Source organism: Pseudorasbora parva, chromosome 1, assembly GCF_024679245.1.
Source record: "Pseudorasbora parva isolate DD20220531a chromosome 1, ASM2467924v1, whole genome shotgun sequence".
Classification (NCBI taxonomy): domain Eukaryota; kingdom Metazoa; phylum Chordata; class Actinopteri; order Cypriniformes; family Gobionidae; genus Pseudorasbora; species Pseudorasbora parva.
This window is the reverse complement of record NC_090172.1, coordinates 855,666-882,324: the sequence shown is the minus strand read 5'-3', so window position 1 is coordinate 882,324 and position 26,659 is coordinate 855,666. Positions and strand designations below refer to the sequence as shown.

Below are 26,659 nucleotides of genomic sequence, written 5' to 3'. Positions count from 1 at the left end.
AAATATATTTCTAATCAAGATTTTTTTTACAAGAAATGGCTCATTTTAATCCCACCAGCTTTTGTGATAATGTTTCAGTGAAAAACTAAACTTTCAAAAAGTATTCTAATATTCACAGCTTGGTAAAGCCCATTGAGTCAATTTTTGCAAAGACATAAGTGTTGTCACCTTGTCATATGAGCTTCCCCTGTGACTAATAATGGATCAATTAGGTCTCAAGTGTGTATAAAAAGAACCCCAGGACGCTAGACCTTCACATCAACTGCAACTAGACCTCTGCAAACATGCCTAAGATTCACCCTGAGACTAAAGTTTTGATTATCAAGAGGCTGAAGACCAGATCCACTGCTGATGTGGCAGACACCTTCAATGTGTCTCAGCATCAAGTACAGAGGATAAAAAAAGATTTGAAGAGACTGGCGACGTTTTTGACAAGCCCAGGTCAGACAGACCCCGCAAGACAACTGCTCAAGAGGACCGTTTGTTGGCTCGAAAATCCAAGGCCAGCCCATTTTCCACTGCAGCAGAGCTCCACGAGACCTGGTCACCTGAAGTCCCTGTGTCAACCAGAAGAGTTTGTCGGATTCTGTCTCGAAATGGCCTCCATGGTCGAATCAGTGGTCAGAAGCCAGCACTAAACAAAAGACAATTGAAAAACCGTGTGGCATTTGCCAAGGCCCACAGCCTGCTAAAAGGATGGACGCAGGAAAAGTGGCAGAAGGTGGATTTTTCAGATGAATCTTCTGTTGAATTACACCACAGTCGCCGCAAATATTGCAGGAGACCTACTGGAGCCAGAATGGATCCGAGATTCACCCAGAAAACAGTGAAGTTTGGTGGCGGAAAAATCATGGTCTGGGGTTACATCCAGTATGGGGGTGTGCGAGAGATCTGCAGGGTGGAAGGCAACATCAATAGCCTAAAATACCAAGAAATCTTAGCTACCTCTTATTCCCAACCATAAAAGAGGCCAAATTCTGCAGCAGGACGGTGCTCCATCGCATACTTCCATCTCCACATCAAAGTTCCTCAAGGCGAAGAAGATCAAGATGCTCCAGGATTGGCCAGCCCAGTCACCAGACATGAACATCATTGAGCATATGTGGGGTAGGATGAAAGAGGACGCATGGAAGACGAAACCAAAGAATATTGATGAATTCTGGGAGGCATGCAAGACTGCTTTCTTAGCTATTCCTGATGACTTCATCAATAAATTGTATGAATCCTTGCCAAACCGTATGGATGCAGTCCTTCAAGCTCATGGAAGTCATACAAGATATTAAATTTGGATCTCACAGCACCACAACTTAATTTGCTGACATATTTTTGTATTTGCAGTAAATTTGTTCAATTTCTGTATAGGCGACAAAACTTTTGTCTTGCCAAAAATTGACCTTTCCGTCTTGATTAAATGATAAATATTTCTTCTGTGAAAATTATTTATTTCAGTGCATTAAACATCATTTGGGAGGGTTTTAGCTTTTCATATGAGCTATTTCTAACACCAATGAATTAATTAAAAGTCAGGTTAATATCAGGTATTTCTAGAAAATAGATAAGCGACAAGACTTTTGTCAGGGACTGTAGGTACAATTTTGACACCCTATTTTTCTTTGTGAAGACAATAACTTTTGCTTGTCTAGTAAATACTTCTTGTTCTAAGAATTTTTTTAGATATTTTGACTAGAAACAAGACAAAAATACTAAATAAGAAAAGCATTTTTTGCAGTGTTTAGTTATTCTGATCGTGTTTCATAAATGAGGCCTAATGTGTGCAAAACAATTTTTGCTCATGTTTCAAGAATAAGGCCTAAATAGGTCCAACATAATATTATAATTATTAAAAAGAAAACATATGGAATAATAAAACATCATAACATGTTCACAAATGTACGTATCCAGAGCAACACAATATTCTTGACTGCTTAAGAAGGATTTAAAGCAAAAATTACTCAGTATTTTTGTCTTGTTCCCAGTCTAAAGAGATTGCAGATTATTTAAACTTTCACGAAAATATCACATTGAGCTTCGTAGCAAAATTGATAATGCCCATCAATGTGCAAATTCTGCATTACTAAAGATCCAGATTAGTCAACAAACATCACACTGCAAACAATGCTTTTCTTACTTAGTATTTTTGTCTTGTTTCTAGTCCAAACATCTAAAAATTCTTAAAACAAGAAGTAATTTTGAGTTATTTTTTCCCAAAACAAGACAATAATTTTTACTTGTCTAGTAAATATTACTTAATGTAAGACTTTTTAGATGTTTTGATTGAAAACAAGACAAAAATACTAAGTAAGAAAAGCATTTTTTGCAGTGCATGTCTGCTCATAATACAGCAGAAAAGCACTGAAATGACGCAAGCAAATGTGTATCTAAAAATATGAAATCTTACCAGGGAGTCCAAGCTCCCGCTTTGGCCTGACTCAACATTGGGAAGAATATCATCTTGTGTGGGATCTTCGACTGTATGTGCCTTACGCATTGCTGCATTGCCCATGGTGGATGTGCAAAGAAATCCTGAAACGATCAAATAAGTCTAATCCTTGGGGATCCCATTTCTGGGCCCGACACTGGAAGTTTATCTAGATAACCAGTCCATTCCATAACCAGTGCATTTTTAGTGAAGCTAACTACTGGGTGCTAGTGCTTCTCCTTCACTGCTAATTTGAGCCCTGGCTATTTTTGCACCCACCAGCCCAGCTATGCATGTCAATGTTGGTATGTTTGGGATGTGGAAATAGGGAAGATGACATGGCCAAAACAGGGAGACAAGGTGGGAGATAGAAGGGCTCCAATGGCCACCAAGAATCCAGTTAACAGAAGTGGCTCTATCCAATGAGCATGAAACAAACATGGTGATTTGAGTATTCATGACGTCAGAGGAGTGTGTGTGGGGGGGGGGGGGGTAGAGTACATGCAAGGTTATTCTGTGACATTACTGTAAGTTACTCAGTATTAATGACGTTTTATAGACCTTTGGTTTAAAAGAAGAGGTAACAATGACAATTGTGTTATAATAGTAGGTGTTTGTTAGTGTCATGTTTAGAATTGTGTCAAGAATTCCCGGTTTAATTGTGTGTATTGATGAATGTATTGATTTAACCTTCTTGATCAATAATACTATTTATTTGTCATTCCTTTCCTTGTCCTTTAAATCGACATTTCTTGTGTGTGTGTGTGTGTGTGTGTGTGTGTGTGTGTGTGTGTGTGTGTGTGTGTGTGTGTGTGTGTGTGTGTGTGTGTGTGTGTGTGTGTGTGTGTGTGTGTGTGTGTGTGTGTGTGTGTGTGTGTGTGTGTGTGTGTGTGACGTTTCACACGGAGGCAAATGCCCTTTTTCTCCCATGACTCCCATACTCAACATAAAGACCTTCTCTGCACAACACACCAACTGTTTTGGAAATATTTCCCATTCAATTACATATTTTAGCATGGGTTTAACAAAGAGCCTATTTAAAGTTCTCATCCACTTAGTACCACAATCATAATGTGAAGAAACACAGAAAATCATTGTCATAATACAACACAATTCAATACAATAATACAATACATTAAGTTTAGTTCTGTTCCTTGAGCTACGTTATGTTTTACAAGTCGTTTGGAATACTTTATAATGCATTTTTGGTTATTTACATCCATTCGCCATACATACTCTAGGGCTGCAGGGGGTCCAGGGTTATTGTTATTACACATCATATACAACTTATGAACCTTTACAAGAATCTCTTTAGCCTCTAACAACTGTCTTTAATGTCTTATTGTGTAGTTAAAATGTCTATTTAGAAGACTCATATCTCAAAATTTGAGTAAGGATATCTCTTTTACTCTACGCATCATTAAACACTGATATAAATTTCTCTAAACATCCCATTGCAAACCACCAATTACACACAGCCCCTCCGTTATTATGCACCATGCATCTCCACTAAGCAAACATCACGTTCTTGTACTGAGAGGATTTTATTTCAATTTTCTCCTTGCTGAATCCAAATTAGAGGACCTAATCTTTTGGTCTGGACAGACAACAAACTCCTTTAATCTGTAGTAAACCATATGGCCGGGGGGAGGGGGGTACATTTGAAAAAGAGATGCTCACTCATGTTGTGGGGAAACATGATCGCTTTATGCACACAACGAGACAGGAAGAACTCTTCAGATGCCAGTTTGAATCCTGCTTGGAACGGGTGCAAGTAGGAATATTCGAAATGGTGCCGTGACCCGGATGGGATTGAGGTTTAAGGGGGTGAGTATAATGGAAGACAGCTAGTTAAGAGCTGTAAATCCCCTGGCCTCAAGAGGCACACTAGAGTCTATTGTGTCTTTTTTAGCATGCCCTCCTCCCATGCTAGTGATCCACATTTGAAACCAGAGGTGGAAATAATGAGTTACAACTACTTACGTTACTGTAATTAAGTAGTTTTTTGGGTGGTTTGTACTTTTTTGACTACATTTTTAAATGTGTAATTTTACTTTTACTTAAGTACAAATAAAGCAAAATAATCTACTTTGTTACTTTTAAAATCCCAATTTGTTACTGAGTATGCCTAAAATTTTAATCAATATTCAAACATTTTTCAGATGGCATTTCGGTTGCCAATAAAGATATCCGATCGCAAACGGACCAATAAAAGGCCTGATATTTGAAGTAAAAAAAAGCAGTTGATTCTGAAGAGCTGATCATAACCAAACAGTGAAGGAGCGATTTATGAACTGAAAGTTTCAAGAAACAAATGGCATGGTAGTGTAGTCAAAAATTATATCTATCAATAGTGAAATATCTGACATGGTTCCAATACCGTTGACAGTATTTACACCAACAACAGCTGCGCTTTCTCGCTCTCTCCCCTCTGACAGTGAGTTTGACACCCGCCTCAGCCCAGGATTGAAGGTATTGCGCATAATGGTAATCATCCCTGCAGGTTTCTATGGCATATTTAAAGACAAATGTCGAGAACCTGATTTGAAACCCGCTCAGAGGGGGGGCAAGACCACTCGTATTGGTGTCGTTACCCGGATAGGAGTGAGGCTTAGGGGGGTAAGTGTAACAGGTCAGCTAGTAAAGAGCTGTGCAGGTAAACCTCACACTCCTGTCTCTAGAGGCGCACTGGTGACTATGCTAGTTCAAATCCTACTTGGAGCAGGTGCAAGTGAAGGTGCCCACTTGGAGGGGTTGCGTTGGTGCCGTGACCCAGATGCGAGTGAGGTTTAGGGGGTGAGTGTAATAGATCACCTAGTGAAGAGCTGTGAAATTAAACCTGGCTCCCCTGATCTCAAGAGGCACAATAGTGACTGAGGTCTTTAGTGTCCTTGGAGCGGGTGTGAGTAAGACCAATCACAGTGGTGCCGTGACCCGATAGGAGTGAGGTTTAGGGGAAGTGAGTGTAACGGAGGTCAGCTAGTAAAGAGTGATGTAAACCTCACTGCCCTGATCTCAAGAGACGCACTAGTGACTAACGATAGAGTAAATAGCTGTAACTCTCCTGGCCCCTCTAGGTAAACTAGAGGCTGTGGTCTTTAGCATCCTTGTTAGCGTGCCCACCTCCAATGCCGGAGATGCCAGTTCGAGTCCAGCTTAGACCGGAGTGTGAAAGGTTGCGTTGGTGCCATGACCTGGATGGGAGTGAGGTTTAGGGGGGCGAGTGTAATAAAGGCAAGCTAGTGAAGAGCAGTGAAGTTAAACCTCACTCACATGATCTCAAGAGGCACACTACACTTGGGTTGGTTTAGATGTTTTAACCATGCAGTTGGGTTGTTTTAACCCAGCGGTTGATTTGTTTTAACGGAGTGATTGTGTTTTTTTAACCCAGCAATGGTTGTCTTAAGAAAACATTTAACCCAAACGCTGGGTTAAAACAACCCAATGGTGTGGTTAAAACAACTCAACTGCTGGGTTAAAATAACCCAATTGCCTGGATAAAACAACTTATCGCTGGGTTGAGGACCAATCACAATGACCCAGTGACCTGGATAGGAGTTAGGGTTTAGGGGGGTGAGTGTAATGGAGGCCAGCTAGTAAAGAGTGATGGTAAACCTCACTCCCCTGATCTCAAGAGGTGCACTAGCAACTGGAACTAGAGACTGTGATCTTTAGCACCTTTGTTAGCATTTCTGCCCTCCAATGCCGGAGACACTGGTTCGAATCCTGCTAGTAGCAGGTGCTACTTTAACTTGCCGTAACACATTAAACTCAACTCACATTTTTTTGAAAATAATCTATTTGTGTTTGCCAGTACAAAACTCATTGCCACAGTACTGGGATGTTGTGAGTGATTGCAAGGTTTAACACGGTTTCTAGGCTGGTTCTAGGGCATTGCTAGAAACAGCACAGTGTGTTCTTGGTGGTCTCTATGATATTCTGGTCCAAGATTTTGTTTTTCCCCTTCACTGTCAGTCTAGGGGAATTGTTCATATTTTATTGGGAAATCAAAATCAAAAGTCTGATTGCTTATAAAGAAGTTATAGCATGAATCCTTAACAAGAAATGGGAATGGGGTTGAATAAACACATTTTTTCCATATAAAAGAGATATTGTATCTTAATATCATGCTAGTGTTTGGCAGAAATACCTAAACAGTGTCTTGCTTGTGTGAACTCTAAGCTAATGAACAGACAGATTAGCTCTGGCATCATCATTACAGTTGTTTAAAATGTCACAACAAAATAATTCATAGAAATTAAACCTTGATGGCAGAAATTCTCTGCAGTGACAGAAGTACAAATAAAATCAAACAAATAAAGTGTCTGAGACTATGTTTCCATAGCAACTCAGACATCTGCACTGCAACACATTAAAACACCAAACCCATGCACAAATGTCCTTGATGTTGCTACAAAGCAGAAAGTCTGAACTGAATATGCGCATTATTACATCTGGACAAATACAAATGAATATTCTAATCGCCTCTGCAATGTAATGCAGGTCAATCATTTTGCTTAGAGAGTTTTAAGCAATACTATTTAACCCTTGTGCATTGTTCAAATTCACTACCCTTTCGGTATGTTGGTGGCTGAAAACAGCCACTACTATAAACTGCTGTAAAAATATATCAGATAAATATTTTTTTTTTTAAATTTCTTTGCATGAATCTATTAATCGACCTCATTCCTGATTTAAACTACTAAATGTTTTTTAAAAAAAATCAGGATTTTAACTCTTAAATTGCCAATTTCATAAATGACGTCACTGATTTGGGGGGGACACAAAATTATTTATTTTCAATATAAAATGTACTTGCGGACTGGATTTTGTTTTACCTCTTATCACAGTCTTAGACATGCCAAATATTAGAAACAGCATTGGCTTTAATGCATTGTTAGTTTTTGTGCAGTATCAGATTTTAGGTTTTTTTTCTCCCTCATTTACTGTTTATGGCTGTTTTTACCCCATTGACTTCCATTATAACCACTTTTTTGATTGCGAAGCCATGACACCATAAACTCATGCATCCCACAGTGTACTGTTGAGTTTTTTTTTTAATAAGATTTGTCGGTCGGAAAAGGCTGGCCCTCTGGTGTGCGGTGGCACTGAGATGGACTCAAATTGACCCGTCAGGCTTTTGTCGGGGAGAGGGCGAAATTGGACATCGAAACGCGCATCCGAGAACCGGACCCAGGGAATGGTGTGCCGAAAAAGCCCATAAAATAAGATTTGTCACCAAAAATCATGCCATTATCACAGTCTTGGACATGCCAAAGATTAGAAACAGCATTAGCTTTTACTGCATTGTTAGTTTTTGCCCCATTGACTTCCATTATACCCACATTTTTTTATTGTGAAGCCATGACACCATAAACTCATGCACCCCACAGTGTACTGTTGATATTTTTTACATTTTCAAAGCATTTTCCCAAAATATGTGTCAAAATAAGATTTGTCGGTCGGAAAAGGCAGTGAGGCTATTGTCGGGGAGAGGGCGAAATTGGACATTGAAACGCTCACCCGAGAACCGGACCCAGGGAATGGCGTGCCGGAAAGCCGATAAAATAAGATTTGTCACCAAAAATCATTCCATTTTCTGCAACATGGAGAAAGTTATGGCCAAATTAAGACTCAAAAATACCCCATAGTGGATGAAAACATCCCCAACAGCACATAAGGGTTAAATAAAGAATATGGATATTACCACACTTTCAATCATAAGAGCATATTGAGTAGAGCTGCACAAATAATTGGTAATAGATCGCGATCTCGATTCAAACTACCAGACAATCTCATTCCTAATTGACAATGATACGACCATGTCTATCAAATTTCTGACAAAATCACAGCAAACATTCAGCTTCACAAATAATCATTATTTCTGTCTTGCAAATATTCTTATCATAGAAGTACTGTGATAAAACTTTATAGTTTAAACACTGATGTTTACAGTAGCTATCAAAATAGAGCATCACTCCTTAACGCTCTTTAAATATTGTATCAATTTCATTGTTAAGCCTATAGGTGGCGACAAGTGAAATATGGGAAAAACGCTGATTCATCCAGTAATGAAACAAATTAAGTCTATATGAGTGAGTAATTTAATCGTTTTTTTTTTCAAGAGATTCATTCAAAAACACTGATCCATTCCGTAATGAAACAAGTGAAGTCTTTATGAGTGAGTCATTGAATCATTCACTCAAGAGATTTGTTCAAAAACATTGATTCATCCAGTAATGAATCAAGTGAAGTCTTTATGAGTGAGTCATTGAATCATTCACTCAAGAGATTTGTTCAAAAACACTGATTCATCCAGTAGTGAATCAAGTGAAGTCTTTATGAGTGAGTCATTGAATCATTTACTCAAGAGATTTGTTCAAAAACACAGATTCATCCAGTAATGAAACAAGTGAAGTCTTTTTGAGTGAGTCATTGAATTTTTCATTCAAGAGATTCGTTCAAAAACACTGATTCATCCAGTAATGAAACAAGTGATATCTTTATGAGTGTGTCATTGAATTCTTCGCTCAACCATTATTATAACCATTATCCATAATTAATTTAGATGAATAAACATTTTAAATACTGTATGAGTTAACATTAACTCAGATCCGCTAGTAAATTACATGTTATTTTATTTAGTAGTTTGTTTAAAATGGTGATCTAATGAGATATATTCATAAAGTTACATAAACAGAAAAAATACTGTTACTGCAATGTGAAGTAATGGAAAAGAAATTAATCTTTTTATTGAATTTGACAAAATTATTAAATCATACTCTGCTGCTGGGTTGAGTGTGCAGAAAGAGAGACAAACTTTCACACCAAACCAAACATGGTTCTTTAAATCTCTAGTATGAAAGCCTTCTTACGACTATTCCTATAATCTTAACTAAAACTTTGGGGATAATATAGTCTGTCGCTATGTCTGGAGGTTGGTGATTGGTCAGTGCGACCAAGTTCTAAATGTGAGACGAACTGTCACCTCACCTTCATGGTTGATCAAACATTCTCCGGTTAAACGAACATGTCATATTACTGCAATATGTGTCATGTTGTCACTAGAAAGATAACATCCCACAGTTTGCACTCAGTTACCCGCACTAAACACACCCAGCCTGGTTGCTGTTTTTTTACTTTATAAATGACCTGTATGCCATCATCCCATAAGTTATAAATAACATCCACATCCTCAGAAGCCACAAAATATAATATATACGCTAATCAGTATGCTCAAATCAATTACAATCAATGAAATATCAATTAAAAAATGCATTATTCCTGCACCACCACACCCACTTACCAATTGTGGATTTCAAATCCATACCACTATCTTTAAGTTTGAGTTCAATACCAAAGGACAAATACCAGCATTTTACTCATCAGATCCGGGTACTAAACAACTTCAAATATCCAAAAAAAATAATAAAATCAGAAATAACCCAGATTAACAGAGTCACGTGGCAGACGAAGTACACAAATCAAGTACTGGAGTAAAAGTACTGATAACCTAATATTACTCCAGTAAAACTACTGATATCCTAATATTACTCCAGTAAAAGTACTTATACCCTAATATTTCTCCAGTAAAAGAACTGATATCCTAATATTACTCCAGTAAAAGTACTTATACCCTAATATTACTTCAGTAAAAGTACTGATACCCGAGTATTACTTCAGTAAAAGTACTTATACCCTAATATTTCTCCAGTAAAAGTACTGATATCCTAATATTACTCCAGTAAAAGTACTGATACCCGAGTATTACTCCAGTAAAAGTACTGATACCCGAGTATTACTTCAGTAAAAGTACTTATACCCTAATATTTCTCCAGTAAAAGTACTGATACCCTAATATTACTCCAGTAAAAGTACTGATACCCGAGTATTACTCCAGTAAAAGTACTGATACCCGAGTATTACTCCAGTAAAAGTACTGATATCCTAATATTACTCCAGTAAAAGTACTGATATCCTAATATTACTCCAGTAAAAGTACTGATACCCGAGTATTACTCCAGTAAAAGTACTGATATCCTAATATTACTCCAGTAAAAGTACTTATACCCTAATATTTCTCCAGTAAAAGAACTGATACCCTAATATTACTCCAGTAAAAGTACTGATACCCGAGTATTACTTCAGTAAAAGTACTGATACCCTAATATTACTTCAGTAAAAGTACTGATACCCGAGTATTACTTCAGTAAAAGTACTGATACCCGAGTATTACTTCAGTAAAAGTACTGATACCCTAATATTACTTCAGTAAAAGTACTGATACCCGAGTATTACTTCAGTAAAAGTACTGATACCCGAGTATTACTCCAGTAAAAGTACTGATACCCGAGTATTACTTCAGTAAAAGTACTGATACCCTAATATTACTTCAGTAAAAGTACTGATACCCGAGTATTACTTCAGTAAAAGTACTGATACCCTAATATTACTCCAGTAAAAGTACTGATACCCGAGTATTACTTCAGTAAAAGTACTGATACCCTAATATTACTTCAGTAAAAGTACTGATACCCGAGTATTACTTCAGTAAAAGTACTGATACCCGAGTATTACTTCAGTAAAAGTACTGATACCCGAGTATTACTTCAGTAAAAGTACTGATACCCGAGTATTACTTCAGTAAAAGTACTGATACCCTAATATTACTCCAGTAAAAGTACTGATACCCGAGTATTACTTCAGTAAAAGTACTGATACCCTAATATTACTTCAGTAAAAGTACTGATACCCGAGTATTACTTCAGTAAAAGTACTGATACCCGAGTATTACTTCAGTAAAAGTACTGATACCCGAGTATTACTTCAGTAAAAGTACTGATACCCGAGTATTACTTCAGTAAAAGTACTGATACCCTAATATTACTTCAGTAAAAGTACTGATACCCGAGTATTACTTCAGTAAAAGTACTGATACCCGAGTATTACTTCAGTAAAAGTACTGATACCCGAGTATTACTTCAGTAAAAGTACTGATACCCTAATATTACTTCAGTAAAAGTACTGATACCCGAGTATTACTTCAGTAAAAGTACTGATACCCTAATATTACTCCAGTAAAAGTACTGATACCCGAGTATTACTTCAGTAAAAGTACTGATACCCTAATATTACTTCAGTAAAAGTACTGATACCCGAGTATTACTTCAGTAAAAGTACTGATACCCTAATATTACTCCAGTAAAAGTACTGATACCCGAGTATTACTTCAGTAAAAGTACTGATACCCTAATATTACTTCAGTAAAAGTACTGATACCCGAGTATTACTTCAGTAAAAGTACTGGTATCCTAATATTACTTCAGTAAAAGTACTGATACCCTAATATTACTTCAGTAAAAGTACTGATACCCGAGTATTACTTCAGTAAAAGTACTGATACCCTAATATTACTTCAGTAAAAGTACTGATACCCGAGTATTACTTCAGTAAAAGTACTGATACCCTAATATTACTTCAGTAAAAGTACAGAAATTACACATAAATGCTCACATTCAAGCGTTTTAAAAGCTCTCCCTTTTACAGCAGATTTACTTCACAAATAATTAACAGTCATAACTATGATTCTAACTACTATTAAACGACATAGATCCAGCGGTTCTCGGATCATTTTAAACCGGATTATTGACCAGTGATCAGTCTGTGTACTATTTGTACCTCAGTGTTGTTGTACATTAAATGGTATGCAATAATAACAGTGTAATTTATTATATTTATCACAATTATTAAATGTATGCCACCTTATTGGGTCAATAAAGCCCTCCATACACCGACCCTTAACCCTAAACACACGCTAGACACTTTATTTCCACTTTTCGACTATTTTCTTATTTTTGGAAAATAAATGCCTTTCCGATCTGATATGTGATGGGAAAAGGAGTGATTTCTGTAAAGGGCAGATTCAAACTCGGGTCAATTTTTGTCATTACTTTCTGTCACTGGTTACCCCTACACTATTGCTGCTAATCCAGTGTCTTCTGTAATTTCGTCTGGCCCAATCAGATGTCAGTGGGCGGAGTTAGTATAAATAGCCTCTGCCAACAGGATTTGCACTTAGTCAGACACTCCAAATAAAATATACTGTGATAAAGTACAGAGGATACTTGAAAAATGTACTCTCAAGTACAGTAAGTAATAGGGGTGGGAACCTTTCGGTACCTCACAATTGAATTCAAAACGCTTCCTAACTTAGAATCAAATTTCAATTGTAGTTTACTGTTTTGTGTTACTTTTCTTACTTGACTGCAGTAGACAGTTTAACAGGTCTAAAAGAAACAATCTCTTCCCATTTTAGTCAGCCCATAGCCATTTAATGTGGTTAAAGTCAGCAGATTTCCCCGGTCAACTTCTGTCAAGCGAAGTTCAGACTTCATGGATGCTCCGTTACGGTTAGGATAAGGACCTATAATGTGTTTCAGCTTTGTGTGCGCAGGTATTCATTCCAAACCCTGCAGATCAATCAGCGCAACATAAAGCAAACACTTTCCTCTGCGCTGTGATGTAAAATGGAATTGCATAATCGATTATGCTGATTGCATTTACAGAAAAAACACCACTAATCCTTTTTACAACTTGCCTGAAGTGTTTATGATGCCGATTACTAGATTACTACTGCCATAAGCATTTCATCAAGACCGATGAGCTGTACAGAAGACAAGGACTATATGCTATATAAAATATACAGCCAGTCCTACAGCAATTACGCTCTTAGGTTTTATTGTTAAAATGGGACTGTTTTATAGCATTTAAAAGTTCTGTTAAAGGCCAGGGAATATTTAAAGGCCGTGTCAAATAAAGATGCATACACCGTATTCAGAATGCATGACCACAGGACGAAGACTTCCCTTAATTTGTGGTTACTACGCACAGATGGAGCCATCTGTCACCCTACACAACACAGCCCTGGACATGCAGAGCATTTTAAAGATCAATGCATGTAGTGGATGATTTTTACTGGACTGTGCAAGTATCAATAAATATAAACGGTAATGACATTGTGGTTTGGGTGTAACATCACACCCTGAACGCTTTAGAAATGGCTTGACTGTGTGGTGGATCAGGGGTGGAATGAAGACGAACTACAGGCTATTAATACACAAGAGTGTGTTCTTCTTTAGGCAGGTTCGTCTTCAATGCTGATGGATGGTAGATGGATGGTTGGATGAGAGGGTGGAGGAGGGCCTCTAAGGTGAGATGGAAAATGCCGACGCCTGCATTACCTTACGTCTACGCTCGGCTCTTTCCCGCGAACGCCTTCTTTTCTCGCGGGCTTTCTCTAGCGCTTTCAGATCGGGAGCTTGCTCCATCTCCCCTCGGGCCTTTTTGATGCTCGCTGCGGCATGCGCCATAGCAACAGTCGTCCTTAATATCAGCAGAAATGATGAAGAAACGGGTGACTTTCAAACCCAAGGGCGGACAAAATAGCATCCACTGTCACAGCTCTGGAAGAACGAAGGGATGTCGAGATGGAGAGAAAGAGAGAGAACGGAGAGAAAAAACTCCTCCCACGACAGGTCTGAAGAGAGACGAGCTGCAGAGCACAGCCTCCTCCTCCTTCTCTCCCGCTCTCTGGGAAACTACATTTAAGGTGTGAGTGTGTGTGTGAGAGAGAGGAGAGAGAGAGAGAGAGAGAGAGAGAGAGAGAGAGAGAGAGAGAGAGAGAGAGAGAGAGAGAGAGAGAGAAGGGGTGGGGGGCGGTATATAAGCTTGGATAAAATAATCAGAGGTAAACAGGAAGAGGGAAGTAGGGCAGACCCTTCCCCCCCGCATCCTTATGCTGCCATTAGCCGCTTAGCTTTGTCATTAGTCGACACGATTTTCTGACCAATCTTGTGTTTTTCATTCAGGGGTCTCTGAGGAGATGCAACTCTGCAAAAAATGCTCTTCTTCTTATGCATTTACTATATAAGTAAAACAACATAAGCTATTTGTTCTTGTTTTGTTAAAAAAAAATCAAAATGAGTTTTTGCTTGAAACTATTTTTGTTTAAAAAAATTGTTTAAGCAAAACAACTCATTTTGATTTTATTTTCCCCAGAAAACAAGCAAAAAATGCCATTTTACTGATCTAGTAAATGCATCTTGATTTAAGAATATTTAGATATTTGGACTGGAGACAAGACAAAAATACTAAATTAGAAGAGCATTTGTTGCAGTGTCCATGGCAAATAATGTAAACATTTGATCTGCTTTATGGCTGCATGTCTTTCTTATTCTGAATTTATTTTCTCATCTTGTGACCAAAGATAGGGTTTCCTTCCGAATCGCTGAGTGAGTTGTATGAAGACATAGATGTTTGTGTGTCATTTTGGTTGCTGTGTTATTGTAGAAGCAGAACTAAATAAATAAGAAGAGCATTTTTTTGCAGCGAAGGGTGTGGCTTTTGCTCTGTACCGCTCACTATTGAGCAAAAGAACGGGTGCAGCCATGCGAGAAAAACAGGAGGGGGGGATAAAAGATTAAAGACATCTCTCTGTCATCCGCAATCCCCATCCCTCGCCATTCCCACCCGTCGGAGGAGACAATGGTGCAGTCCGTCTCTGTGTGGCTGAATCCACACACACACACTCACAGATGGTGTTACACACACACAGAGAGAGAGACAATAGCTACATTTTGAAACACAGTCTTTAAAAAATAAAGAGGAATCATTAAAATTGCATTAATTTTTTACTGCCCAAAGGAATCTGTTATGTCCCATTGGTTTTTGAGAGCATGAATATAGTAATAGAAGAGACCCTGGACCACAAAACCATATTGTCATTTTTTTTATTTATTGGGATTTATAAATCATAAAAAAGTTGAATACATAATATTTTCATTGATGTGTGCTTTGTTAGGACAATATTTGAAAAATTGAGGGTGTAAAAAAATCTAAATATTGAGAAAATCTCCTTTAAAGTTGTCCAAATGAAGTCTTTAGCAATGCATATTACTAGACTGGGAAAAGCCAGACAACTTCCGGCAAATTTAGGTTTGCTCTGCAAGTAGTCTGGCAAAAAAACAAGCAAAAAAACATTCAAGCCCATTTCTAATCCACCGAAATCGTGGCACCAATCAGAAGCTTTGCTTTACCTGATGACGACAGCACAGTGACGATGAAGCAGATTTTGTACATTACTAAGATGGATCATCAATCGCTCGAATCAGCTATCGCGTCTGTTTTAAGTGTTTTAAATAGGGGTGTCCGTGGTTAACCGATTAACCGATTAACCGTTAAAAATTGCGTAACCGAGTGAAACATTTTGCTCGGTTAAGTGGCGTCAATGACGTGCTTTGAATTTAGTTGTAATATATTTTTGCACCACTAGAGACCGCCAGAGCGCTCCCAGACATTTGTAATATCCACAAGAAGAAGTCATGACCAGCTTTCTAACATGAAGCGGGCAAAGAAAAGTACAAGCGTGGGAGCACTTTAAAATTGAGAGTGACGGGGCAAAATGCAAGTATTGCAATGCAGTGCTTACCGCATTTTTCAGGCTATAAGTCGCTCCGGAGTATAAGTCGCATCAGTCAAAATATGCGTCATGAAGAGGAAAATAACATACGTCGCACTGGACTAAAAGTCACATTAGGGCAGAAGCAGAGCGGGAGCCGCGCGCGCTGTGCATAACGGAGCAGAAGAAAGAAAGTTTGAAGTGAGAAACTTGTGAGGGACTAGAGAAAAGCAGAGGTTACTTTAACTGTAATGAAGAAAACAAAAAAAGCTAATCGCGGACTGAGAGCAAGATGGCCAGAGCTGAAGGAACGAGTCCACAGATGCTTGAACTCTCTGCCGGGAGAGGCTCCGCCGCCCGAGTCAAACGCTGTGGGAATCGCTCTCGGCTGCATATTTTACTACATGCCCTAATCATGACGGCGCCCTCGCGGACACTCGCGTTGCTCGTGAACTGGAGCGCATCTCATCCTAATTTAACGAAACTCAGCGTACGCCTCGCAGACGGAGAACTGAAGGAAAATGAAAATTGAGCGGAAGTACGTAGGAGGGCAGAGCCAGGCTACAACACTGGGCTCCAGATGTGGATTACACCAGCTACTGATGAGGAGGATGAGGAGTGTGATCATACACACACACACACACACACACACACACTTCTAGATCTTTCCTTTATCTGCTCATTTCCTCACACTAGATCTGCTAATCATGTAAAAATTGTAAATCAATAACTAGTGTAACTATGCTCAAGTCTGAAAATGTTCACATGACACTATTATCATATTTCTTTTATAACAACAGCGAAAGTCATCAGAAGCCATTGATGATGATGATGATGATGATGATGATGATGATGATGATGATGATGATGATGATGATGTGTTCGATTTATATAGCGCTTTTCTAGGCACTCAAAGCGCTTTACATTGAAGCGGGGAATCTCCTCAACCACCACCAATGTGCAGCACCACCTGGATGATGCGACGGCAGCCATATTGCGCCAGAACGCTCACCACACACCAGCTGATTGGAGGAGAGGAGACCGAGTGATGAAGCCAATCAGGAGAGGGGGATGATTAGGAGGTCATGATGGACAGGAGCCAATGGGCAATTTTGGCCAGGATGCGTTGCAACATCTTCCTCTAAATCACAAACAGAGAATTACTGTCTCAGAGTTTCTCCGTCGCTCTGCATACGTCATCGTCCGTTGGTGATACATACACACACTCACACACACACACTCGCCCCTTTGGAAATGATTTGTCTATGAAGCTTTGCCAGACCATAACTCAGTTACTACTGAGACTGCTCCGGTTTTAACCAGGCTAGCATATCACTACTAATAACACATTTATGATATATTTATGGCAGGACATTTACACAATACTTCATGGAGCATGATCTTAATATTCTAATGATTTTTGGCGTAAAAGAAAAATGGATATTTGTATAAGCTTTTGGGTTCACTTGACCACACCTGTTTTCTGAAGGACTCTGTTATAGCCATTCAAACACTAAAGTTCAACTATTGACCCAGAGAGGCCAGAGATTATCCTGCAGTGGTTTTCTCAAAGTTGAGTGAAAAAAAACGTAGGACTAGTTTACAAAAGCAGGTTTTTTAAATAATCTCGGATATTTAGCGATTTGATGGATAGCTGTAGTTTAAGAGGCAGAGATCAGAAAGAGGAGATCTATCTTACATGAATGTCATTTGTGGAAAATGTTGTAATATATAATCATTAATGCACATGAAAAACGTGAGGGAGAAATGATGTTTTTGAGTTATGTGAATGTCCTCATAGTCAATCTTGGCACACTCACTGCAAAAAAACCTCTTCTTACTTAGTATTTTTGTCTTGTTTCTAGTCCAAAGTTAACAGTCATAACTATGATTTTTCTCACCCCATTGGCAGATTATTTATCTTATTTTAAGCAAAAACTCTCTTCATTTTGAGTTATTTTCCCTTAAAACAAGACAATTACTTTTTACTTGTCTAGTAAATGTTTCTTAATGTAAGATTTTTTAGATATTCTGACTAGAAACAAGACACAAATACTACGAAAACATTTTTTTGCAGTGTGTCCTGTGTCCTGTGTTTACAAAGCACTAACTTAACTTCTGCACCGCCCAACACACCAGCACTGGCTCAGTTATGAGTGAAATATTAAACTACTGTTGGTCATTGTGCGTCTAATAATAAAGCCCAGGTTTAGTGTCAGGACATGGCCTGTGGCTCAGAGTTCAATATAAACACTTTATGATGGCGCCATCTGCTGGTTATCTGTGCAATAACGCCTCAAACTCCACCTGATGATCAATGTTCAGACTGTACTCGCTGTAAATATCCCCAGACTGATGTTATTATCATCACTGCAGGATTGTGAGGGTTTTACTCTTCAAACACACTCAGATACAGAAGCATATGACAGCGATGAGAGATTTTACTCATGCATATTTCCATTTCCCTTGGACTCTGGGGGTTTATACACGTCTTAACTTTGCACTTTAATTACATTTGTGTGAATGTTAATTCAACATTACAATTGAATTCTAAGTAATCTATTTATGTATTATAATGTTGATTCTTGGGGAAAACACCCGATCGTATTGTTATCAAGAGAAAGATTGGCAGTGCTCTTCATTGTGTCCTCGAGCCGCACAAACACAACATAACTCAACATTTGGCTCCACACAGACGATTACAATCTGCGTTTATTTGACGTTATAACATCGGAGAGCATTCGCAGCTCGCAGTGTTTTCGAGTGTGTCAGGAGGCCGACCCACAGGACACACAGATTACACCAGTGATGCCATCTGTCTGACACACAAACACACACACACACACACACACACACACACACACACACACACACACACACACACACACACACACACAAGTTTGTTTTTGTGAAATGTGGGGACATTCCATAGGCGTAATGGTTTTTATACTGTACAAACCGTATTTTCTGTCCCCTAACACTGCCCCTAAACCTACCCATCACACACACACACACACACACACACACACACACACACACACACACACACACACACACACACACACACACACACTGCCCCGAAACATTCTGCATTTTTACTTTCTCAAAAAACATCATTTAGTATGTTTTTTAAGCTATTTGAATTATGAGGACATTTGAGGTCCCCATAAACCACATAAACAGGTTCACACTAAACCTACCCATCACACACACACACACACACACACACACACACACACCTACACACACACACACACACACACACACACACACACACACACACACACACACACACTGCCCCTAAACCTACCCATCACACACACACACACACACACACACACACACACACACACACACACACACACACACACACTCTGCCCCTAAACCTACCCATCACACACACACACACACACACACACACACACACACACACACACACACACACACACACACACACACACACACACACACACACACACTGCCCCTAAACCTACCCATCACACACACACTGCCCCTAAACCTACCCATCACACACACACTGCCCCTAAACCTACCCATCACACACACATTGCCCCTAAACCTACCCATCACACACACACTGCCCCTAAACCTACCCACCACACACACACACTGCCCCTAAACCTACCCACCACACACACACTCTGCCCCTAAACCTACCCACCACACACACACTCTGCCCCTAAACCTACCCATCACACACACACACACACACACACACACTCTGCCTCTAAACCTACCCATCACACACACACACACACACACACACACACAGCCCCTAAACCTACCCATCACACACACACACACACATTCTGCATTTTTACTTTCTCATAAAAACTCCTCCTGTGTGATTTATAAGCCTTTTGTAAAGTGGGGCCATGGGTAATGTCCTCATATTTCACCCTCTCCTGTAATACCTGTGTCATACCCATGGCATTATACACATTTATGTCCTCATATGTCACAAAAACATGCCCACACACACACACACACACACACACACACACACAGATTCACGCGCGTGAACAACATCACAGCTGTGTTTCCATCCACCTGCTGTTATGCTGGATGGAAACACCAAGATGTCATAATAATACATTTTATTTGTAACACACTTTATATCACACAAAATCTCAAAGAGCTAAGATGTGCTGAATTCTAATAATGCGGTGAAATGAGTCAAGGTACATTTTTTTTATCTAATAAGACAACATGCGCATAAACTGCACTGGAAACACATGTACCCAAAAAGAGCGTGTGTACAAAAAACACGAAAAATATACTTATAAGCAGTTTGTAGAAGAACGGGGTTTATGAGAAGAGCTCTTCCGATCCCAGAGTTAATAACAGCTCCATAATGAATGTTTAAAATTAGAAGCTGCTGTTATTAAAAACTCATTAGAGATCCGACAGCCACTACATCTCCAAAATACTGCACATAATAAAGGTGTGTGTGTCGCCTGGAGCATAATATATTACAGACAATAGTGACGGTATGCGTTTTCAAGATAATAACTAATGTGACAAAAGACAAGAGCCAAGATCCCAACGAAAGCGAACATTCATCAGCATTCATCAGGGGACGGCAACCAGCCAAACCGGATTCTAATTAGTGAACAATATCTGAAAAAATACCTGTTTCCAACCAAAGTGGAGAATTTAACTGATGCACAAAAGTGGAATATGAAACATAACACATAAAACGCGTGAATAAAGCAGCATTTTTAACCCATTGTGTTATCCTGAGGATTGATTCACACGCTTTAAGATCCGACAGCAACGCTCCAAAGAGGACATGTGGGACACAGAACGTTCCTCATGGTCCTCTGTTGGTCATATAATAACCTTCCTGATACAGATGCACCGATTGCCGATTCCGATTTTCTTTCTAAGAACTATAATTGACAGCATATACATATAAAAATCCACTTTTTCTTTAAAGCTAAATTTTACTTTTATTATAAAATAAATTAGTACACATTACAATAGGATCTTCTCTCACTTAAACAACTCTCAGAAAATACGTGTTCTGTGCCAGGAAAGAATAATTGAAAATCAGTTGCTTAATGAAACAAAACATTATAAATAGACCTTTTCCTCTTTTTACTTATCTTACAAAAGTCAAAAGATTGTACAATACTCCTCCAAATAATAGTTCAGTAATTGGGTAATAAATGTTGCCAGCGAGGGACGTCACGGTACCAAAACTCCAGTAGTCGGTACCAATACCATAACATCTTTACGGTAGTCGGTACCAATTGTAGTACCGCAGCTAAATGTTTTTTTTTTTTTTTAACCTTTTTTTATTTTTATTAAGCTTGTTATTTATGATGATAATCATTAAAAGTAAATAATACATAAACATTTAAAGGCTGTATGCTGTTTAAAAGTAAACATTGTTTATAAAAAAAGATTAAGTGAAAAATAATCCGCCATCTGGGCATAATTATTATATTATTATTAGTAGTGACGTATTTTTATTATTATTATTCTATCGTAATATATTCTGTTAATTTAAAATGTTTTTAAAGCGAACTTTTATTTTGCTGGGTAGACCTTGGACTGTCTGAGTTCATATGACGACGTTTTCTCAAATTAAACGGTAAATTCTCACTCAGTGACGGTTTATGCGTTCGGCTGGTCATCCATGATTTCCATCATTTTCTCAGTAAATGCTTTGGTGGAAAGATAGGAGTGGCTGCTGACCTGTGGCTGGCTCTGGCTAGCTGTTTTACCTTTACTACTTTTAAACTGGGCATGTTCCTCGTGCTGATGGAGTTAACGGTGGAGGTGGTAGACCTGACTGATCTAAAACACTTTTGTCCAAATTTGTTTAAACTTTCTTTATATGTCAACACATAATTAAAATGTAAGTTCTCTGAAAAGGAGAGTATAAAAACCGAGTGACTCTAGACTCTTTAATCTGCAATAAACACCGCTCATTATTTTCGTTCGGGACGAAACAAATGATTGGCTCGGGCGACTGTCACTCTCTCTCGCTACCATGGCGACCACCGCTTTCGCTGCAGGCCCCGCCCACATGCGCTCGCTCGTTTGATTTGAGGAGTTCAAGAGGCAAGAAACCTCGGCAAAATAATGGCAGAGAAAGAGCATTCAAACTTCACAGTGCCGGGTTTTACAGTCAGCGAAGGCAAACAACGCAAAAGAGGAAGACAGGACGAGGAAAGGCAACGCACAGAAAGTCTTCGGATAAACAAAGAAATCAAACGCGAGTAAATATCAGCGATGGTGAGAACTGAGGGACCTGAGAAACGCCTCATTGCTGCTGTATTTCTGCCGGACAGGTCATCTTTCATTCTGATTATACATTCCTTTGGTTTATGTTTTCATGAAGCGTGTATCACTAGCACATGAAGCGGCCTAATATAGCGAACATCACATTACTGAGCATAAAGTTACAATATTATACACTTAGCCATTAGTAGAGATGATAAATACTCAATATACTTAGCTCAAGTTGATCGCGGTTGTGCTGAATTTCGCAAAATTTAACTTTAGATGACAAAAAGCATGTGTGTAAGCTAGTACACCGCATCTGGGAACTATTTTTAGAGCTAAGTTAGCGTTAGCTACTGCTAATCAACAATGCTTTCATCACGGAAACTCTTACATGCTAAACATAGTATATGTTATGAATCTTACACGATTATGTATAACTGATGTTATTGGGGAAACATGATGCTACCCGTTTCTTTGCCTTATAAATATAACTAGCTCGTTACCAAATCAAACACAAATATATTTTAAACTTTACCAGTATCAGTATTCTAGCTGGATAGTGAGGACTAAAGACATCTCATCTGTTTATATTCATACTGATAAAGTTCGATGTTTTATTACATGTGATTCTGACATGATGTCACTACATGCACTCCGCTCGTCTGAGGTAAATAATGCGTCTTCTTCCAGCTGATTGGTCGGTGAGGCGTTCATGTGTTTTGGGGGCGTGGCTTTGGAAAGAGCCCAGAAGGGAGAAGGTGGAGTGAATGGAAATAATGAGCTGTCTTTAAAACAGTCCTGAGAGGTCTACACACACTCAGTTTTTATACTTTCTTTTTCAGAGTACTTACATTTTAATTATGTATTGATATATAAAGAAAGTTTAAACAAATTTGGAAAAAAAGTTTTTTAATTAATTCCCACCTACCCTACCTTTAAGTGTCTAATTCGGTTTGTCAAGTTTCACAAATGGCATAATTAGCGTCTTCACTCACAGTAAAAAACTTCCATGCCAACGACAGGTTTGCATTGCATGCTGCTGTGATCACAAGTGTGGCTGTGACGTCTACTAGGGATGTTAACCGATGACCGCTTGACCGATGGTTGACCGTATCAACGTTAACCGATCAAAGTTGTCAGTTAAAAAAAAGTGATCTCTAAATTAGGCTATTATAGACAGTGGACTAAACGCTACAGTTAGCCGTCTCATTACGAAATCTTTTTGTGTGAAGTGAAGAAATCCCTCACACTCAATTTTTCATAACTCGCCTGTTTGTACTTAATAAACCAATAAAAACATTTGGCGCGAGGTCACAGCGTTTGGGTTTGAGCGCTCACAAGGTTTGCAGAAAGTTAACACTCGAGGTTAGAGCCAGAGCAGACGACCGTATGAAGTGTCATTCCGCATAAGATGGGCTTACATTTGGAAATATATTACATCTACATTTCAGTGGTAACACATAAGGTGTTGATCGTCATCTTTCTTTATTATTGTTAGCACTACCTCGAACTAAAGCGGCGTCTCTTCGGAGCTGTCATTTTCTTAAACGAGCCACAGCAATCAAATGAGCTTCTAACGCTAGACAAATGCCTTTATTTTCAACGCGATCAGCTTGTACCCAAAGTACGTGTACGCTGTGTGTGAAAGAGCGGCAGAGAGCTCATAGAGAGATGCGACAGAGTTGCGATTGCAGGCGCGGCTCGTGGCTGTTATTTCAAATAGCGCAGCATGTTTTATTCTAAACGGTTAACCGGTTTTAACCAGCTAATGAGGCTCGTGGTCAGTCAAGAAAATGTTTAGTTTTCGCCATCCCTAACGTCAACATTGCGCTCGCGCTCACAGCCGCATTCAGGATCGGCTCAAAATCGGAGACACGTGTGACTGATCGGCCGATCGACAATCAGTGCATCTCCAGTTCCTGATACGACTTTAGGAGACAGTCCATTTTGGTTATTTTATGGTCACATGGCAAGATTACAAAAGCCCCTTTCACACTGCGATTCCGGCAAATACACGGATAATGTGACCCGGCATTTGTTCCCGGGCCGCTAGATTTGGTCCATTCACACTGCCAGCGAAATACCGTAATATGTGCGCTTTCACACACAACCTGTAACGGTCCCGGGTCGAGTTGACGCGTGACATCCTGATGTGACGTATAACGGTGAGCGATCTCCGCTTCAGCGCGGATAGTAAGGAGCTCCGTGGTCTCGACTTGTGTCCAGTTTGCGCTCATTTCTGCTTGTTTAATTTTAGTTTCTTTTGTATACGAACACTCTCTGCGTTTAAAACACAGACGAGCTCTTCTGGCACTGCAGGGTTGTGTTATTGAAGAAACAAGCTCTAGGAGTCGCACGATAACTACACACACGCTGCGGCATTAGTTTCGGCTTTTGTTCACACAGCGCTCGTCCCGGGTCGAATCCCGCAATGTTACTAGAGCCCCGATCCGGGTTCAATTCGGTAATCAATCCCGGGACGTGGTTGCTTTCACACAGAAGGCGACCCGGCAATGCTCCGGGAATATTGCGGGTCCGACATGTAGTGTGAAAGGGGCTTAAGAGGACATTTGAGACACTAACCGAACGTTCCTCATGGTCCTCTGTTGGTCATATAATAACGTTCCTGATATGACTTTAGGAGACGCTTCATTTTGGTTTCTCCATGGTCCTCTGTGTTCAGTCTCTACACTACATTCACAACTTTTGCGCAAATCCTGTGTTTTACTGACCCTCATTTGCAAAGCAGCCCAGTGTACATAGATTCACACACACATGCTCTGAAAACAAGACTAAGGGCCCGTTCACACCAACTATAATAACGATAAAGATATCGTTCCAAAAATCATTCTACATGTAAATGAATAGCCACAGCACAGCGATATCGTTGAAATCACGTTCAGAATGACTTTTTACAGATGACGAACGAATCAGAATCCATCCTGCTTTAAGGGCTCGAGCATTTAAAAAGACAGACGACACATCTGCAGAATAAACAGAGCGATATCGGCCTGAACCCTTTAAGATATCAGAATACAAGAGTTCAAGACTACAGTCATTTGGCCTCAAGCGATCATGAAATGTGGACCACCGGGTTAAAGGCTGCAGCCAAAGTTATCAGAACTAGACAAAAGTGCCGTGGCAATGGAATATGAGGCGTTGTCTAATACACGAGCTGATGGTAAAGCCTTACCTGAGCTGTAGCTCTCGTCACCATCGCAACACTCATGGGTGTTTTTGGGAGGTTTCAGTGAGGTAGATCCAAAACGAGAATGCCGTGATCAAATAAACGCAGGAAACAAGGGCTACATGCGCGGATGACTATTGAAGAACCGGCCACCGTGCATGGATGGATTACTGAGGTATTAGTACACTGTGATTAAACACACACACACACACACACACACACACACACACACACACACACACACCGAGATGCTCGCAGGAAAAAATGCTTAGAGGATTAGGTGGCTAGAAATAGTGGAGTCTTCAACTGATCCAGAATCAGATCTTAGTGCAGTTATACGGGAAACAAATGTCAATACGGACGTGCAGAGCTCAGACCATCAGCGCACAAGGGCAAACTCTCCATATCTCCTCATTCGCACCGAAGGAGAGGGACATCTGTATTTGCTTCTTGTCTAAAACCCCGCAGATTAAACTTGGACAAACCTGTTAATCATCCACTGCTGTGGATTTGTGATGTTTATGGGCATTAAATCTCACCGGCCCTGAGCCAGAATCTCTTTCAGTGCTATAATGAAACAATGGCTGGCTTGACGAGCGAGAAATGCAAAAATAAAAGGATTTTGTGTGTGTGTGTGTGTGTGTGTGTGTGTGTGTGTGTGTGTGTGTGTGTGTGTGTGTGTGTGTGTGTGTGTGTGTGTGTGTGTGTGTGTGTGTGTGTGTGTGTGTGTGTGTGTGTGTGTGTGTGTGTGTGTGTGTGTGTGTGTGTGAGCCTGTTTATGTGGTTTATGAGGACACAAATTTGTATAACTACATGGGTATTACACTGGTATTACTCTATAAATGTGGTTTATGAGGACATATCAAATGTCCTCATAATTCAAATGGCCTTAAAAACATACTAAATGATGTTTTTTTGAGAAAGTAAAAATGCAGAATGTTTCCTGTGATGGGTAGGTTTAGGGGCAGGGGCAGTGTGTGTGTGTGTGTGTGTGTGTGTGTGATGGGTAGGTTTAGGGGCAGTGTAAGGGGATAGAAAATACGGTTTGTACAGTATAAAAACCATTACGCCTATGGAGAGTCCCTGTAAACCACATAGACCAACATGTGTGTGTGTGTGTGTGTGTGTGTGTGTGTGTGTGTGTGTGTGTGTGTGTGTGTGTGTGTGTGTGTGTGTGTGTGTGTGTGTGTGTGTGTGTGTGTGTGTGTGTGTGTGTGTGTGTGTGTGTGTGTGTGTGTGTGTGTGTGTGTGTGTGAAATGTTGATGTGTGTTTTGGCTTGAATGCACATATGAACACCCATCTGCACAAGTGTTAATGATCTAAACATACATGCAAAAA

General features: G+C 39.5%; 1 protein-coding gene across 29 annotated transcripts in view; it reads right to left on the bottom strand.

The window, feature by feature from the left end:
- Nucleotides 1-26,659, bottom strand: part of ank2b (ankyrin 2b, neuronal) — a 213,719-nt gene that overhangs the window by 134,118 nt on the left and 52,942 nt on the right. For 20 of the 29 annotated variants that reach the window (XM_067447618.1, XM_067447628.1, XM_067448217.1 and 17 more), the window contains exon 1: nucleotides 13,660-14,007. The exons of 2 other annotated variants lie outside the window; for them this stretch is intronic. In XM_067447618.1, the coding sequence (XP_067303719.1) occupies nucleotides 13,660-13,788 (129 nt within the window). In that variant the 5' untranslated portion in view covers nucleotides 13,789-14,007. Of the gene's footprint in view, nucleotides 1-13,659; nucleotides 14,009-26,659 lie in introns of those variants that run through there. 7 more of the 29 variants (XM_067448858.1, XM_067447806.1, XM_067447889.1 and 4 more) reach the window with 2 other exon arrangements.